This window comes from Equus asinus, chromosome 22 (genome assembly GCF_041296235.1).
Source record: "Equus asinus isolate D_3611 breed Donkey chromosome 22, EquAss-T2T_v2, whole genome shotgun sequence".
In the NCBI taxonomy this organism is placed as follows: Eukaryota; Metazoa; Chordata; class Mammalia; order Perissodactyla; family Equidae; genus Equus; species Equus asinus.
In genome coordinates this window covers 48494809-48514426 of record NC_091811.1, presented here as the reverse complement: position 1 = coordinate 48514426, position 19618 = coordinate 48494809, and the positions used below count along the sequence as shown (strand labels likewise).

General features: G+C 40.9%; 1 protein-coding gene and 1 long non-coding RNA gene across 7 annotated transcripts in view; one reads left to right on the top strand and one right to left on the bottom strand.

Moving 5' to 3' along the window:
• Positions 1-6407, top strand: part of SLC38A1 (solute carrier family 38 member 1) — a 68875-nt gene extending 62468 nt beyond the window's left edge. For all 6 annotated transcript variants that reach the window (XM_014860471.3, XM_070495036.1, XM_014860472.3 and 3 more), the window contains exon 17: positions 417-6407. In XM_014860471.3, coding sequence (XP_014715957.1) covers positions 417-518 — 102 coding nt within the window. In that variant the 3' untranslated portion in view covers positions 519-6407. The remainder of the gene's footprint in view (positions 1-416) is intronic.
• A 2542-nt stretch (positions 6408-8949) lies between these two features.
• LOC123279938 (uncharacterized) lies at positions 8950-18127 on the bottom strand. Its single transcript, XR_011497147.1, has 3 exons — positions 17992-18127; positions 17723-17799; positions 8950-9081 (listed from the first exon to the last, which is right to left on the bottom strand). It is a non-coding gene; the product is annotated as an uncharacterized lncRNA (long non-coding RNA).
• Between the last annotated feature and the right edge of the window lie 1491 nt (positions 18128-19618).

Sequence of the window (19618 nt, the reverse complement as noted above, 5' to 3'; positions counted from 1 at the left end):
TGCTTTGCTTTTCTGTATCTTTTTTCCACTTATTCAAACAGACGTTTGCCTGCCAGCGATAACCTAGGTTAGTTGGTAAAGAGTAACGAAATGACCTCCGTGTTTTCGAAGCCCATTATTTTTTCCAGTTGTGATCTTAGTTCAAAAGAAGCTGTAAGGAGACCCAGTCAGCTGTAGAACAGATTCGCACTGAGGTGACCATGGAGTCAAAGAACAGAATGTGGAGGACGGTTCTGTCTAGCTTGCTTATTTTCCCATCCTTGGAAAATCAAATTCACACCATTTTAGAAAGATTCTCACAGTTCAGCAATGGTTGTAACAAACGCCAAATACAAGGGCACACAAAAGGAGGGGGAAAGCATTGCTATTTTTCCCAGGTGCAGATGGGAAGTAACCCATGCTTTCTGTTGCTCCAGGCTGCCCTGTTCTTGGGTCTGGGGGTGTTGTTTTCCCTGGTCAGCATTCCCTTGGTCATCTACGACTGGGCCTGCTCATCGAATAGTGACGAAGGCCACTGAGACCAGCCGAGAAAAGGAAGGATTCCGGTCTGCTGCTCAGTCAAGTCACCACACGTCAGCAACCCCTCATCACTTCTTTTGCAAGTTTACAGAAGCAAACAGAAATTTAAAAGATACACAATGGAATAACACTTTGGTAGGAAAACAGAGACCTGTTTCTATAATCGTTCATGTCCTTCAGATTTGGGATCCATTTAAGGATTATGGATTTTTTTTTTCAAATTTCATACAATCATATTTCCTAATGTTTTTCACAATCAGTTCTTTTTCACTCTCCTAACTCTGTTTTTCGTGACTTCATGGTCTCTTAGAACTTTGAACACATGGTCGTCAATCATGTTTATTTATTATATATCCAGATTCGGAAATAATTTTCCTACTGATGTTCAGCTCACACTATCTGTACTTTTTAGAAGAGAAAAGAGTCTTGAATTGTATATATTTATTTTGCTTTATAGAAAAAAGAATGGTTTCATAAATAAGTTGCCTATTTTGGTTAACATAGCACACAGGGATAATCATATGAGAGTCACAGGGCGTGTGTCATTGCTGGATCAGAGTATGCCCAATATTTGAGGCAGCTCTCATCACCTGGCAGCCGAGCTTCGGCCGTCCAGTGGCCTCGCTCATACTACATCCTGCTCCACGCAGAGACATTCTCTGGCGAGTGCTCTCAGCTGAGAAAGGGGTGGAATGATTCTTACCTTGGTAAATATACTAAACTACACATTTGGGTAATCTAGCAAGTGAAATTTTGTGTCCCTCTTGGCAACTTGTGTCAAAGTTACTCTAATCTGAATCAACTTCTACCAGGGGAGACCTATGACACCTTTGTAATAAATGGAGAAGCAAGAGTACAGCAAAAAGGTCATCAAGAATGCCTAAGACAGTGTTCCTCTGATTCAGAGCGCCTTCAGGCCTACACCTGTGTTGTTGAAGGGGGAAAAACATTTTATCAAATTATGAACTCAGTAGCTTTTACTCATGTCCACCAGCTTTTTGCACGGAGAATAATGTGTATCTAACCAAGGATGATCTAAGATAAGTAATTCCTGTTTTATATTGGGTACTATAAGGGAGTCTTTAAAAGACTTGTTTTATATCTATAAATTTAGGTTATTACAAATACGAGATTTTTGTACGTTAAATAAGCCTCATTCCTATTTCTTCTCCATTAAAAATCCATCCAGAGTCTTGGGAAAAAAAGAAAAAGAAAAGGAACCTCAGAGATGGTCTTTGAGAAGGATTTGTGATGAAATCGCTGTGTACCTTTCTTCCCCCAGATAGGGACTTTGGTGGCTGTGCTGTTTCCTCTTCTTGTCCCTAACGCAGGCATGGGTCATTGTTGCCCACCTGATGTGACCCACATGGGAGGACAGAGCTGCCTTGCAGCCCCTCTCCTAAAGGGGGTGGAAGGAAACCACACAGAGACCGAAAAAGAAGAGAGTTTGGGACCAGGTAGCTTAGAAAAGAATGGGGGACAGTAAAGAAACCCAGAACCGTCTCCCCCCTAAGCTGGGCCATCGCCTGTGTTTGGATTGTCCGTATCCCACAGTAGGAAATGTGTGTGCTTCGTGAGCTGGTCTCTTGAAACAGGCCTTCTGTTTCATCTGCATCCTGGTTGAATTTCTCAAACACGTAAGTTCACCGAGCACAGCTTTCTTATCCAGAGATAAGCAGAATCTAACCGCAGACTCTTGGCAGAGTTTCCAGGCACTTAGCTCTGGGTTCTGTTCCTCCTCCATTCAAATCCCCCAAAGACCTCCACACTCACTGGGAGTCACACGGAACTGTCCCCTCCCCTTTACAGACTAATGTCCCATAGAAAAGGTAGGCAATGGAGCATCTTGTCATGATCCTCTTGGGGGAGAAGGAAAGGTTGTTTCCTGCATTTCTTGGTAGGATCATCATAGCTTTTAATGTAATGCCCCAGAATTGCATCCACGTTAGGTCGGAGTTCAGGGATTTAAAGATAAATACCTACCTATATGTGAGGACCTAACCTAGGAGAATCCACTGCCATCTCCATCCTTCTCAGCAGCGTCTTCTATATTAGATGAGCAGGGAGAGAAACTGAGCAGAACAAGTTGGTTGGCCCTTAGGGGCTTATCTAGAGCACCACGTAATGCAAGAGTCAGGTGGTGCGATGACCGTTCATTAAAAAAAAATGTGAAAATTTATTTTGCAATCTATATTATGCTACTTTCTATTTTCCTCATTAATTTATAACAATCCACTTTACACTCACAAAGTCAATTTAGAAAATTGTCGTTAACTCTTGGGATGTGTAGTGATATTTTTGGATCTCTAGATTTTATGCATCAGTGCAAGGAATTTTTATTATTTGAGATATACTTAGAGGAGGAGGTACATCGTTGTTGATGTCTGTGATACCACGGGTTTTTAAGATCTTTGTATGTTTATCTAAGTTTATTGTTGACTGAATACAACAGACCCTACCATAATTTGTTATCACTGATTAATGACGTCATCTGTGTGGGATTAGCTGTCAAGTGTACTGCTCTTATTCTTGTTCAGAATAGTGAACTGGTAGCCAAAAGTACATGTATCACAGATGTTAGGGAAACCACAGTCAAGTGCTAGAGAAGTTTTCCTGCTAAATTAGTAGATTAAAGACTATTCGACCTTAGTCACTGGGAGCAGCATGTTTTCCTTTGGTAAATAGGATCTCGGCACTAGTGAACGGTGCCAGGTTCAGACTTGGGATTTAGAACTGTTCTCTAGTTACTATAACACAGAATACCATAAATCCCTGATTTCTTCAGTGTTACTTTTTGGAAATGGGGGCAGTTAAGTGTGTATAGGAAAGAAATCTTGTCTTGTGAAGCACAGGCTGTCCCAGATTTATAAGCAGGTTGTATTGCAAAATTCCGTCAGTTGGTTGTTGGCAACCTGGAATGTATTTTCCTTTAGAAACCAGGTTATACATGGTGGGTAGGCCCCCAGACCAGCTAGAAAAGATGATCAAACGTATAGTTTATCTGAAATAGGATAATATAACAAGATTGGCAAAGAACCTAACCATGAAATATAACATTGTTTCTGGGGGATATTTGTTTAGAGTTGCCAAGAATATGTCACTCCTGTTGTGGAATCTGGACTGCCCACCCAGCCACACACCACCTGCTGGATGGTGGGGGTAGGGCGGCCACCAGTTAAAGGTGACCAGAGTAGCCTGATGCAGGGTCTCCAGTAAAGGAGGGGAGGAAATAGTTGAGGACCAGCAGAGAACCTGGTGGTAGAAGGAGGTGAGGGGAGATGAGGGGGCCTCTTGTGGGTTATAAACCACCAGGGACATGCCTCAGCTGGTACCCTTTCTTATCTCTGGAAATCTCAGGCTTGGCCTGCCTGCTTCTATTTGCAGGACCTTTTGCTCCTATAAGTTTATCTCCTTCCCTGTCTGCTACAGAGGAGGAGGTTGCTGCACAGCTTCTCCCATATACCAGTCCTTGAAGCCAGCACACAGCACTTTGAATGGGTTTAGTGCTAGTAAACCTTGGTTTACCTGCCCCGTCATCAGATGGGGGTAACGAAGCTCTCTACCCACTTTCCTCTTTGACATTTGCAGACCCCGCTGAGAAAGGCGCACATGGGTGATGGTCATGGGGCTTGGGGTAGACAAAGGACTGCGGTGAGATTCCTCAGTATCTCAGAGGACACCTCAGTTACCCCAGCACTGACTTCTTTCTAGTGTTGGTCTCAAGCCCGTAAGCCAGTGGTTCTCAAAGTGTGGTCCCCAGATCAGCAGCATTTGGGAACTTGTTGGAAGGCCAGTTCTCAGACCCCACCCCAGACCTAGTAAAATCAGAAAGTCTCGAGTGGGGGCCCTGCCAACTGTGTTTTAACAAGTCCTCCAGCTGATCATGGCACATCAAGTTTGAGAACCACTCTCAGCCAATTAGTCTCTCCTTTTCCCCCCTAGTCCTACCTCAGAGGATGGTTCCTAAGACCCGTGAGGCAGGAAATGGGAACCAGGAACGGGGCAGGGGAGGAAAGGGTCTCCCAGCAGGAGCGCCTCTGCTGGAGATGCTGGTGCAGCTGCACAATTGTACGCGAAGGCTGCCTGCACTCAGGCGGAACTGTGGGCTCAGGCACAATGAGGTTACTTTTTTTTTTAAACTGAAGAAATGACAGTGAGGTTTTTTGTTTGTTTGTTTTTTGAGGGGAATTAAAAGAAAACACCCTTTGTAAATGCAACCTTACAGGAAATGCTGAATTCGTGTCAGGAGTCAGTTCTCCAGAATGTTTGTGGTTATTGTTTGGTGATCAATCCTGTTCTCCTTTTAAAGGGAATTCTCTACTGAGAGGTCTGCACGCTTAAGGAGCTCCAAACTGCTCTGAAAAGAATGTCGCGCTCAGTTCCATGTCAGTAGATAAGAATGCGGTGCTGGGCAGCACATTCTTTAGGTGGGGTGAGGAGGAGGTCGGTGGCATGATCAGATTTAATTTTATGTCTTAGAGTAAAAGCTATTAGTTTCCCTTAGTTTATCAGTGTAAATGGCTTGAGGCTTAGAAAGGGTGTAAACATTAACATAATTCCTCCATTCCAGTCCACAGGAAACTTCTCGCCACTTCCAAAACACAGACTATATCATTTAGCAATGCTAATCAATGGTTTTCCTGAGGAATGGCAAATCTGAGAGTCCTTTAACAGAAAATACTTCCTCTAAAATACACACAGTGAATTATTCATAATGATATGAAGCTTTTAGGTACAAATTGGGGGTGGGGTGACTAATAATGGAAAAATATCACTAAATCTAAAAGAGAAAGTTCCTGAAAAACATAAATTTCACAAAGCTCAGACATTCTCCTTCAAGATTTTCTTGGAGGAAGGGCTGCGGAACCGGGCCCATCTGTACAGGCTTGAATTTGTGTTTTTAAAAGGAAGAATCTATGCACCTGAGGCTTATTGTAGGAAATACTTCATTTGTATGTAAATATATTGTAAATAAATAGGAGGCTGTATATTTTTGCAGTTGTTTATCCACACTGAAATAGAAATCTCTAGTATCTGCATATCGAGAATAAATGTTTTCATAGATATTAGTGGTTTTGTTTGGGAATTTGAAAAATTTACATTCTCTCCCAGGTAACATAGTTCTCAATGTAAACTTGGAACCTAAAAATCTTAATTGTTTAGAAAGAGAAATGTCTGAGATATAGTTGCATTGATTTCTTATTCTGGTAGTAAGATCCATTATTTATAAGATAGTTCTCTGAGCTACAAATAAGGAATATTTAGACCCAAATTATTGTCATATAGAAATAGATATATCCAAAATGATGAATTGTTTCTTCAGAATGCTCTTTCATTGTTAACACTGAGACCGCTCACAGTATTTATGAAAACAGAAGTTGGGGAGGAGAATTTTTTGTTTTTTCAAAATTGAATTGCTGCATTTCCCAAACTTTGGGATCTTTGAAAGGGGGAAAAAACCTGAACATTAACTATGAGCACATATTTGAGGGGAAAAAGAAGAACTATTATTTTAAGATTTTGAAAATCTTGCATGTCTGCCTTTTATTTTCAGTGTTGACGCCAACATGGACTGTCTTAAGTAATTTTTTCCCCAAACACTTGAATCTTGAAAATCTTGGTACGTAATCCACCCTCTAGAGTCCCGTGTATTTTAGATTTCATCTGAGTCCAGTATGTATAGCATACCACTGTTTTATTCATGTAAAAACCTTGTACATGAATTTCAGATGGGTGATTTAACTGAGTCACAAGTCACCAAACTTTGCTATTCATAGTTAATCAAATGGGTTTTTTTTCAGGATGTGATGTAAATAAAGAAATGTAAGACGTCCTGTTCTCTAACTGCTCTGTTAACATAGTTTTTAAACATTAAAAATGTGAACTCAGTATTTGTGAATTTTGTGTTCATTCTTTTGGGATGCAATACTAAAAAGGGGGGCATTTGAGTACTGTACACACTATTCAGGATTGTTGGAGACAGATTTGCACACGTTGGTCAGTGTTCTAAAACACTCTATGTTTGTGCAAGCTTATATTTAAGTGCCAAAACTGTAAAAAATACTTCTGATAGAAATCTATCTGGTCTGAAACATATTACATATTTCTCCATTCGTCATGATCAGAGTAGGTTGAACGTACTATTTTCTCTTTAAACTCAGGGTCATCTTTATGAGTATCAGTTTCTGTGCTGTGTTGTAGGAGGCACTCTGGGCTTCCTCTACCCACGTTGCAGCCACTCATAAAAAAGGAAATTCTGTCAGCACTTTCATTTCTCCAGCAACTATTGAGAGGACGGCTCCTGCAGCCCGGCCTTTTCTTTATCCATCACAGGCTCCTCCCCATGATCTTAGGAGTTTGATCATCCCAGCAAGATGTCCAGAGTCTGATAGCCAAATTCTTCTTGCGGACAGGGTTAGTGACAAACAGCCTAGAACTTCATGCTGTGACTCGGTGTGAGTCCGGTCTTGACCCTCCCTGAGCTTCCTGGGTGACAGCCCCTTCTGCAGGGCCACATGGGTTGCACCTGTGGATTTCAAGGTGGAAATTTGGGTCACAGGAGTCCAAGCCATGTGCTCCAATCTAGCTTCATTAGCAATAAAGCTGATATTTTTATCCTTAACGGTGCCTCCTGTGTCTATTTCTTAATTGAGCAAAACCCCAGGGGCAAAGAGTGTGAGTAATTATCACTTTCAAACCCAAGCAGTTGTTAAAGTGTGTGCATCTAAAAGCCTGTTGTGAACATCAGCAGGTTTTGTTCTAGAACCAAAGGTCCGGTCCTTCAGTGCTTTAGATAGTTCTGGCTTCTTCCACTATCGCTTCATGAGTGTCTGCTAATGCTGTTCTGTTCTTCCCTATTTACACATAATCGTCTAGGTCTGGGTTATTCTCCACCTACCCTGTGGAATAATCTATGGGCTCACTAACTTTGCAGCTCAGGGGACCTGTTCACTTCCCTTCTAGATTCATAATGTGTTCTTCCTGGTTAGGATAGTCTGGAAGGGGTTGATGGGCCCAAACAAATGGGCCAATTTTTTGTATACCAATTTTCTATCTTTCATTAGTTTCAATTTTAGACTAATCCAAATCAGCAGGACAGTCTCTTCTTTGGCAGGATCAGTGCAACATGAAAATAACCTGTCAAATTATCAAAATGTCTTATAAAGCCATTGAACTTAGATTTGTATTGATGTGGAAATAAATAAATAGATCATAAAGAGAACACTTAAATGGACCAAATAACACCAGAAAGGTGGCCTTTAAATCCATAGGGGAAAAGGGTTAGTCAATAAATGGTGAAAAGATGACTAGCTTTTTGAAGGAAATAAAGCTAGATCCCTATATGACCCCTTCCATATAAAGAGAGCTCAAAAATACTAAAGACTTTAAACACAACATATGGGTAAAAATGTTTTCTTTACAAGTGTAAAACTATGACTCTGACAGAAGGCAGTCATGTCTCAAAATTTTTATTTAGCTCATTATTAACGAAGGAACAGTAAGATGTTAAAAAAAAAATGATTCCAAGAATTCAAGGAACAGACACATATATAAGCAATCAGGAATGCTGACGTGAATCTGCTAACAGATGCAAAAGTGGCCCTCTCCGTGGGGGAAACAAATTGCAGCTCCACCAGCAGAATTTATTGCTTCTCTGGGCAATAATCATGTCTCCATTAGTTTTCTGCAATTTACAGGGTTGTAAAATAGCTCAAAGACCAAGAAAAAAAAAAAAAAGGCAAAATGCGTATAGCATCAGATAACCCAGAAGGGACATCTAGTATTTCATTCAAAGTATGCCCAGTTGTCTTTTTTGCCCCTTTCAAAGTCTTTCCAATTTTCCTAACAACTTCCCCCTTTGTGACCATAAGAATCTCAAAGATTATTCTTAGTCATGAGAAAAAGCTGGTCTCGTTAGGTTTGGCTTGATTATTTGCATAGGTGCAGAAAGTGTTAACTATATCTGCTTCCCCGGGTTTACTTTGCAAATCTAGAGCCATGCAGTGTTGAAAAATGACTGGAACCACAGAATTGCACTTTTTAAAAGTCTCATTTTATTTGCTAGCTCAAGGCCTTTGTGTAGTAACATAATTACATATGTAATATGTAAATAGTACATTGTAAATGTTAACTTACAGAGAACAATACCTCTGTTAACTCATTAGCTACTGCCCCATTTCTTTTCCTTTCCATTTGTAGCAAGATTCCTAGAAAGAATTGTCTATATTTACTATCTCCAATTGCTTTCCTTTTATTCCACTTGAATCCCCTCCAATCAGGTTCTACCCCGTTACTCCACTGACGTTGCTTTTATCAGGGTCACCAATGACCTCCATGTTGTTAATGACAATGGTCAAACCTCAGACCTTGCCCTGTCAGCAGACCTACCAGCTGCTCTCCCTTTTCCTTAACACTCTCCCAGCATACCACATCCTCTTGGTTTTCATCCTGCCCCTCTGGTTGCTTCCTCAGTTTCTTTTGCCGTTTGTTTCTCTTAACTCATCCTCTTCATGTTTGAGTGCCCAGAGCTCAGACTTTGAACCTCTTCTTTATCTGTATCAACTGTTAAAACAATATAAAATGACTGTGCTTGCAGTTGATAATACTGTACCACTATTGCACAAGTGAAATTTGCTAAGAGTAGAAATTAAATGTTCTCACCAAAAAAAAAAAAAAAAAGATAAATACGTGGGATGATGGATATGTTAACTAACTAATGGGAGGAGTCCTTTCACATTGTATATGTATATGAAATCATCATGGTGTACACTTTAAATATCTTATAGTTTTATTTCTCAATTGTACCTCAATAAAGCTGAAAGAAAAAAGAAAACATGTTAATTAAATTGAAAACATTTTGCAAACCAAACAATACAAATAAAAAATAAAACGACTGTAATTCAGACAGTTTTAGCACAGGACTAGAAATATTGATAGGAAGGATAGAACAGAAAACCCAGAAACAGATCAAAATATACTTGAGAACTTAAGAAAAAATGGACGAAGGGTGGTTTGTGTAATAAGCGGTGCTGCCTTAATTACTCATCCATCCGTATGGGAAGTTCTGCCCCCACCTCACACACAAATAGACCTAAATAGATGGATTGAAGACCTTGAAGATTATAAATAAAATAAACACACTATATGAAATTTAAAAGGATATTTTTATTACCCAGTACAAAGAGAATTTCTTTGTAAAGACTAGAAATACAGGAAAACCAAAAACTATAAAGTAAAAATAGCTATATTTGACTACATAAAAGCAGAAAACAAAAGGATGCGAGATATCACAAAGTCCAAAAACAAACACGATAGACTGGGAAAAATTTAATATTTTCCAACACATGTAATAAACAAAGTGTTCCTTTGTCCCTTTTACATAAATTGATAAGGAAAAGACATACAATCCTATTGAACAATGGATAAAGAATATTAACAGGCATTTCATAAGAAAGGAAATGGAAACTACCAATAAATATATGAAAAAATGATCCATTTCATTAATTGTTTAGAAATTTTAAATAAAATGAAAACAAGATTCCATTTTTTGGTCATCGTTTGGCAAAACTTTAAAAGTGTTACAGCATCCAGTTCTGGTGAGGATGCAGAAAAAAGGGACAAATATATATTATTTGTGCATCTTGGTTTATTACTAATAGTTTAGAAAGTAATTTGGTAATTTCTGTTTAAATAAGAGAGATCTTTTTGCCCAGCAATCTCACCTCTGGGGTTTTTATCCTAGAGGAATATAATACACCAATTTTCAAGGCTGTACAGTCATGGGTATTTATTGTAGCATTGTGTGTACTGGTAAACTGTAAAACTCCATATGTCTATCAATAGACGAAAGATTGCAAAAAACTATATCCTTGGTTTATCCAGACCAGGGAATGCTAGGCAGCTATTCACAGAGTGAGTTAAATCTATAGGGACGTTGGAGGGATATTCAAGATCTATTGTTAAGCGGGGAAAAAAGTTAGAAAAATTACTTCATGGGTACAGTAGGATGCCTACTATCCTAAGTTTTTGTTGTTGTTTTGATTAAGTCATTTAATCCTCACAGCAACTCCGTGGAAAGGTTCTGTTATTATTCCATTAGACAAAGGCAAAACCAGGCATCAAGATATTAAGATGTCTGAGCTTGCAGAGCCAATAAATTTGAATCCAGACAGTCTGACTTCAGAATCCATGCGTGTAACCACCAAACTGGAATTTACATTTCTAGTATTCTAAAATAAAGCCAGCCCTACATCCATCTAGACCTGTATGAGCATTGGGAAAAAATCCTGAAATTTCCATTATACAAGAGTGGCACAGTATTATCAACCACAGGCACAATCATTTGATATTGCTTTAATAATTGGAAAGGTAAGCCCCTCTCAATCCTTCTTTTAAAGAAATTAGTGGTCACTTTTAGATATTTAATCCTCTATCTTAATTCTAAAGCAATTTTGCCTGTTATTTTTTTTTTAAGCTTTTTGGGATTCAGGTTGGAATGCAATAACTAATCTCATTTATTTGGGAAGAATAGACATTTTTCTTATATTAGTCTTCCTCACATCCAAAATGAAAATGTCTCTCACTTTACGTAGATCTTATTTTATATCTTTCAGGAAGATTTTAGTCTGCTTCACATAGGTCCTATACTTTCCTTTAAAAATTTATTTCTAAGAATTTTCTAGTTTTTGTCACTATTATAAACTGAATATTTTGCTCCACTTCCGTTTCTCATTATTGACAGATGCCAGATTCTTTATTTTATTACACCAGGTAACAGGAGCACCACATGCCCAGCATTGTCAAATTATCACTGACGTTCTTTTTTCTTTTAAAATTTACTATTATTCTAGCTCTAAACAATTACAGTACATTTGGAAAGCTATTTCTGCTTTATATCATGTACTTTATATATAACTCATATGATTTTCCTTTGTTAGAAAGGTTAACATAGTACTCAGTTTTTAGCTATGAACTAAAAAGGTATTTTACAAATATTTATGAGAAGAAACTCTGGATATGCAAGATCTGGAGTTGGACATAGTATGACTTATGAAAAGACTGTTAAATGACCAGTATCTGCCACTTTTACTTTCTCCATTTATAGACCCTCCTCTCAGTAGTGTTCTAATTCAGTCCTCTCACTCAAGGCATAATGGCCTCATAGCAGTTTAGACAGGTGGGGAGGTAGAGCAATTCTGCTTGAGGACAGGCTCTTGAGGGAATCCATTCAGTCAGCCAAGGCTAACTCTGAAGGGGGGCGGGGGGTGGTGAGGGAGGCCCAGAGGGAGTGTCACACAAGCTTCAGTCACGAACCACCGTCTGTCAAAGTTAGAGTCCAAGGGGAAATTGGCCAGGTTCCCCCTAGTGGTGACACTCTGCAATGGGCAATCAGAAGTGAGTCCTGGGTCAGGACAACCATAGGCATCAGCCAGGAAACTTCCCCAAAGACAGTGGGGCACAGTCAACCATACTGGACTGCAGGGCAAGTCTCCACTTCTAGAAGGGACCATAGTACTAAACAGGGTACTGTTGGAAACCAGGGCTGAGGCAAAAGCCAGTGCCACCAACTGAGGCAGCAAGCAGGCAGAGCAACAGGACAACTGGGTAGTTGTCATATCTGATAACACTAAATAGTAGATGCCACTCACTTGCATCATAATATCTAGACTTTGTCATTATCAACAACTGCAACTCCTCCATAATACCAATTCCATGAGTCCTACTTTTTGACCACTACCTCCTACCTTTACCTCCTATCTTCCTTCACTCCTTCTGTTCCCTGAATGCCAGCTATCTTCCACTCTCACCAGATGGTGATTCCTCTGTATTCTCACTATTCCTCATGCCCTTGATGTCCTCTCTTTCCTCTTAACCCATGTGAATTCCACAAGCAACCGTTATAATTACTCCCTTGCGTATTGGCTTGACTCACTTGCCCCTCTCTCACTTCAGTCTACTTATTTGGCAAAAGCTCAACTCCGGTCCAGATGGATATTCTTCTGTTTGCTCCTCCAGATCCACTCTCCATCCTTGTCCACTCTGTGTGCTAGTTGCTGCCCTGTATAGATGCTGCACCAAGGCTCCCTTCCCCTTTAGCTACCAGTTAGGTTCAGCCAATGAGAGGCACCAGCAGGAGAGCGGGCAGCGGCAGAAGAAAGAGAGGTAGGGGTATTAACCCTCTGCTCCCCTCCTGTCAGGCTACAGTTCGGCGGTGGCTGAATTTCTCTAAGGCCGCAGCTCTGGATTGGCAGGCCCTTCTCCTGCAGCCACACCTCTCATAGGGTTCTGATAATGACGCTTACCTCTTGCCCTTTCAGCCTTGGGGGTGGTAACGGCTCTCCGCTGTTGCTAACCCTGGGATGCCTCACCACCCTCGTTGGTTTCCTTAATGTTGCCCACACCTTTGAAAATTGTCCCTTCATTAAGTTCTCTTCAATTAACTCCTCTTTAGAGTGCCTTCTCTGTTCTCCCTGAGTCAAATCCAATTCTCAGCCTACTCTGTACCTGCACCTGTGTAGCTAAATATGACTGGACAAAAACCACAAACTCCTGACAAGTTGCACTTTAAATTTATGACCAAGAAGCACAACTGGGCCCCTAATGCCTATAAGCAGTCATACCTTACATTTCAAGTTCACTCACTCTCCCTCTCTCTCAGACAACCTTTTCATAGCTTCTCATCTCTTCTTTAACCCCAAAACCTCATACCCATCTTCATTCTCAACAGATTATTTTATTTCCCACTTCACTGAGAAAATTGAAGCATCAGAAGAGGACTTCCCCAGACTCACACCATCTCATCTGACCACCAACCAGCATCATCTCCCATGTGCTCAGTTTTCTCACCTGTTGCCATAGATGAGCTCCCTGAACTCTTTACAAAGCCAGTCACTGTACTTCTGGACTGGATCCCGACCCCTTTCATCCTATCAAGGACATGGCTCCAGCAATTTTCCTTTGTCTCTCCCACACTATCAATTGTCTTTCTATTGAATCATTCTTATTAGTCTTACGGTCCTGTCTATATTTCTCCCATTTAAAAACAGCAATGATAGCACCACCTCTCTTAATTCTTTATGAGCTACTGACCCACTTTTTTGCCTTTCTATTTGTATCAAGATAACTGGAAAGAAGTGTCTATATTCACTCTATCTAATTACCTTCCCTTTATTCCATTTGAACCCCCACCAATCAGCTTTTACCCCGATTACTCCACTGAAATTGCTTTTGTCAGGAGCACCAGCTACCTCCATGTTGTTCATTACAATGGTCAAACCTCCGACCTTCATTCCTATCCCCTAAACCTGCCCCATGCTCCATCCACGGACCTCCCTCCCTCAGCTGATCTCAACTCCAATCCTCTAGTAGCTCAGACAAAAAAGCTGAAGTTATTCTTGACTTTCCCTGTCATTACCTCTTATTTTATCTCCTTCTATTATCCTTCTTGTTCAATCTATTACGGCTACACTGACTTCCTGACTATTCTTTGAGCATGCAAGGCACATCCCTGCCACAGTCTCTTTGCCCTAGCTTATCACTCTGGCTAGAATACTCTTCCCACAAATCTCCTCTAACTCCCTCCCATCCCTTACATCCTTGCACAATTCTCATTTCCTTAAAACGGCTTATCCTGGCCATCTATGTAATACCATGACCCCCACACACAAAGGCACACATACACACAGATCCTCTACTCTACCTTTTCATTTCCTCATAGCACTTACAGCCTTAATCCGTTATCGTTTGTTGTCTGTCTTCTCTACTGGAATATAAGCTCTACAAGGCCAGGGATCTTTCTGTTGGGTTTACTCATGTATCCCAAGTGCTTAGAACAATACCTGACACATGGTAGGTGCTCAGATTTTGAGTAGGCACTCACACGTTGTTGAATGAATGGGATGTGATTTAAATATTAAATCCTGCTGGCTTGAGGTAGGAATCTAAATCTTTGCACACCCTTCTTATCTCAGACAAAATGAGATCAGGAACTGAAACAAGTGAGAACTCACACATGGAATCTACCTCCACGGAGCTGGATAGGAGAGTGTAGCCGAGACAGAGGCAGGTGGAGGGAAAGCAAAAACAAAGGCTAGCAGTTCCCCGCCCCAGTCTGGCAGCAGTGTGGGGCTCAGCCGAGAGGTCCCTCGTCAGTGCTGCTTGGAGTTTGGAGAGTTCTAAGGTCGAGATGTGACGAAAGTAAGAAAGGTCACGGGTTCATTCACAGACATGGCTAAAGAAAGCCTTTGCTAATGGCGATATAAGCATCTCAGACCATATTTGTAGAAGATATTAAGGAGTCTCAAAATTATAGGGGAGTGTGTGTGTGTGGAGTATTGTTGTTGCTCCCCACCTTTTCCTGACTGTAGTTTATATAATCCAGAGGGAATGAAACAATATGCAAGCTCCAGACCAAAGCTGGATTCCAAAGATTCTCTGTTCAGGCTTGTCTGCCCCACTTTTATAAAGTTTCACTCCCTCAGGAAATACTATATTAGCCTCTACAGATATTAGTCCCTTCTTGTATGGCTTCAGTGCCTTTCAAAGTATAGTCTGTGGACTATCTGAATCATAAAGTTGGCTGTCTCTTAAAAAAGTAAATTCCCAAGTCCTCCCCACCCCTCTTAAATCAAGTGGTGGGGCCAGGAATCTGTGGAGAACTGGCCTGAACAAAATGGTGCGTCAAGACCACCCACCACCAGGTGAGGCTTCAAGAAAGTACTGTCTTTTGAAGAGATTCAGTGTCCCAAGCAAGGTAGAGACTCCCCCTCAGTCAGCTCTACAAGCACTAACCACACATCTGACTGGGAGCAAAGCTAGACTCTGTGTGTGTGCATGTGTGTCATGGCTGATCTCCTCTCCCAGAATACCCCACATGGTTGAAGGACAAATGGCTTGTCTAGGAGAAAGTGTAAGAAGGTAGGAACATGGCTTTGGACTCAGACTGACCTTGATTGGAATCCTGTCTCCACCACACACAAGCTGAGTGACTTTGGGCAGGTTTCCTTAATCTTTCTGTCTCAGTTTCCTCAGCTGTAAAATGGGAATAATAATCGCCATTCCATAGAGTGGTTGTAAGGAATAAATGGGATAGCCCATTGTAAACTGCTTAACACAGTATCTGTCACATAGTCAGGCCGCAGTAAAGGTTATCTGTTATCATTATGAAGATCTTCTCTGTGGGCCCATATTCCATGTTTCCTTTGAGTGGACAGCAGAAACCAGTGAGAAAACTCTACTCAGCAATTACAAAAACACTGTTTATACCAGGTTTGGGGCCAGTATAAAAGCCAAAAGAATATTGTAGTTAAAGAGAATCCAAGTGTAACCTTAGCTCTTCTGGATTCCCAACGGGGCTGTTCAAGGTAGAGCTGTCACAGAGAGTTTGTGACTAGACCATTGTATGAAAGCCAAACGCATCACACGCTTTAAAGGAGTTCTTTTCGCAAGGGTAATTGGCAGAGACTGACGCAGTCGAGAGTCAGAGCAGGGCAGATTCTCATCAGGAGAGCGCGCCCACAGAAGAGACTCCCGGCAGAGGACAGGGAGCGTCATGCTGTGACATCAGATTTGTGGGCTCTGAACCATATAAGCAAGGCCAGTAGGGCAAAAGCTTACCAGTAGAAATTAACGCTACTGGAGGTTTAAGTTCAAGTTTAAGTCCCTGAGAAGCATGAAAAAATCCCCTGTGCTATGGGACAGCTGGTCCCTTCAGCGTCTGAGATCATCGCCAGATTCAATCTTTATCCATAATAATATATTACCTCTATTAATTTGCAGATTCCAAGGTGAGATAATATGAAAAGTACTGGATGCTGCGCAAATAGTCCCTCATCCATAACTAGAAATTACGCGGATGGTAATTAGTTTGCTGTAACTAAAACTGCGAGCCCCAACACGTCGATCTGGTGCTTCATGCATCAGGCTTTGAGCAGTTTTCTTTTATTTTTTTTAACTGTCTTTGGCAGCTGCCTAGTAACCCTCGGAATGAAGCAGTCCCTCGCCCCTGAATGCTCACTCTGCTCCCGTTTAGCCTGTTCAACGAGCTCGTTGAGCAATAAGGACAGAACAGTGAAACCTTCCTGCCCTTCAGTCAAACTTTCCTTAATTGGACAAAAAGGAAATGCAGTTTTGGCTTTCCAGGAGTGTGCTATTAAGACTGCAATTCCTTTATCTGAGTTCTGGCTTCTTAGTTACATATACATAACACCAAAGAAACAGTCTCACCTAGGTGTACAGGCTCTTCTTTATGCTTCATCTTTCTTGCTTTCTCAGCAAGCAGAGTTTAAAATCATCCCCTCAAACATGAAAACACTCTGATGTTTAAACATTACCCTTTTACTCCCCTCAGAGTCATTCAGATTGGAGATTGAAACAGTAGCCAAAAATGGCTATTTGGGTGATTATAATTACGCAAATACTTCTTTTATTTGAAAGAATAGTGAACTCAAGTAAGACATTGGTGAAGTGTTCTGGATAATTGGGCACACAAGTGTGTTACAATGGACGGCTGTTGTTCACTCTTGTATTCTGACATAATAGGTATTCTCTAAATATGTGAAGTGGATTTGCAGACTGAAAAATTACAGACTATCCATGGATGAGGGACACTGGTTCTCAGACATTTATGTGTGTGTTCCAGTGCTGACCCAGGATTTGATTTTCATCGGTCAGGAATAAAATTAGAAAATTAAGGACATGATAGTGAGTCTTTTCATATATTTGAAATTATTCAATTTAAACAGTTGACCTTTATTCTAAGATTTTTCGTCTTCTATGTATCTTCATAATTCCTTTATTTTTAATTATCCTTGTCCATGAAATCTACATTCTGGGACCCACTGCTGGAGTGTCTAGAAATATGAGAGCCTGTCAGCTGAGACCTGGCTGAGCTCACTATATTCGTATAGTGCAGGCCACAGAAAAGCTGCCAGCTTCAGGTCAATAACAATCTGGCTGATGTAGCTGGAAATAACTCCAGATGGTGTCCAGTCTCTCACCCTTCTCCCAGCCTATTAAATCTACTTCCTCCCCAAATCCTGACCATCACTAGATGCCTCCATTTTAAACTATGAGAAACCTCGGACCAAACTGATCCTTTCTATAAACCCAAAAAGAGTGAATGGGTGCTGGGTAAATCGTGCTGAATCCTGTATGACGGAATAATCCCTGAAGAATGAGAATGGAGGGAAACAAACAGTCTCACCTCTGAAAAATGATGATCACCCACATAAGAAATCCTTAGGCAGCAGCACCATTTTGATTCAGCTAGATGGTTTCACACTAGTGAAGAAAATATTTTGGCAAAGAATTATTTTAACCAAGAAGTAAAACACAGAATTCCAATCGTAGCTAAGGCCGTCTGTTATAACCTCTGTGAAAGTGCATTGGGACGAAATCTCTCTCTCTGTCCATTGCATTGCAGTATTATCCATGCTCATTGGACCGCTGAACATTAAGCCCCAAAGTGAGTACCTGTAACTGGAGCACATCTTGGGCTGAAATGGCTGAGAAACTGTCTTCCCTGAAGAGAGGAAGAGCATAGGAATCCTCTGAGGAGAAGCGTCCTGGTGGGGACTCTGCCTGGGGCTCCAGCCCATGCGGATTTCAGAGCCTTTGAAGCGCTTATGGTTCTATCCAGTTTTTCACCATTGAAAAGAAAAAATGCAAAGTCTTCTCTTTATAGAAGGTATTTTCAGATTCAGATTTTAGATAACTCCAAGTTCTTTTACACAGACAACAAGATGGGTATAAAACTGTTGCTTTGCTGAAGTTCCAGGGAAAAGTTAATATAATTTTATAATCCTATCTACTGAGTATCAATAGCCATCCCCTACCTGATATGCCCCATAACCAATTATCCGCTCTGGTTAAATGGGAACCTTCACAGTGATTCTTTTGGCTAGGTTTTATATCATAAGGAAAGCAGCGTTTCTAGATTAGACCCACAGAAAAGATTGGTTTTAGGAATTCTAAGGAATTGAGAGCCGTGATTAGAAAACAGAAGTCCGGGGCAAGAGCTTGTGGCAATCTCCTGTTCCCCCATCTTGGTCACCTCAGTCTTTTCTTCTGTTCTCCTACTTCCTACTCCTCCCCCCATCCTCAAGGTCTGAGGAGGCATTATTTAGTGTGAGGAATAACGACTTTTGAGTAGCTCTGTGACACTGACAAAGTATGTAAGAACACACTCTTACTATCCCCCACTTACGGATCAAGCAGTTGAGGTTCAGACACAGATCACAGCACTTAGAAAAAGTGACAGAATGGGAACTCAAATATCAGTTTTCCTAACTTCGTTTCCCAAGCTTTAAATAGCATTTGAGGCTACAAAGTTAGCAGCATATATTCTGAGGCAGAGATTTTAACTTTTTTGGTTAAACATACTTGCCTTTTTTTCCCTCAAGATTTGTAATTCCGAGTTTCTAAAACATGGTAAAACAACAACCAAATCTGAGTAGCAAAGACCTCACCGTATAATTCTCCCCTTCTCTCAGGAAATTACAGCCAACAGCAGGAAGGGGACAGTGGGCAAGCCGAGGAAGGCTCTGAAAGATCCGGAGAGATAATAGGAAAGGACAAAACAGGAAGAGAATGAACCAACAGGCTAGATCAGTGAAGCTGTGCTCCGGGCTGGAGAAGCCAGGCAAGAAAGCAAGACGAGCGCCCTCTAGTGTTGGATAAGGTACACTAGGGGAAGGGGAAGCGCCGGCACCAACCGGAAGCCCCAGCATCTCTCCCCTCCCACACAGGCAGTGTTTGACAGAACAAACTTACAAATTTTCAAAAGATTACCGAGCAACTAAGACTCTGCAACTAACACCTCAAAACAAAAGCCAAAATTCAACAAGTAAAACGTCTTGAAGGATCATAATTAAAAGAGCTCATGAGGTTTTAGAATGAGTATAAAAATATCTCTGGAAAGATGAAGGATACTATAACTATAACTAAAACATTAACAGAATATTGTAGAAAATAAAAATTTGATACTCAAAATAAATAGGTCAATTTGGGAGCTAAATAGTAGAAGGGACACATACAAACAGCATTTTGAAATACCAAGCTGAGGCATTCTCTGAAAACATAGCGGGATAAGACAAAGAGA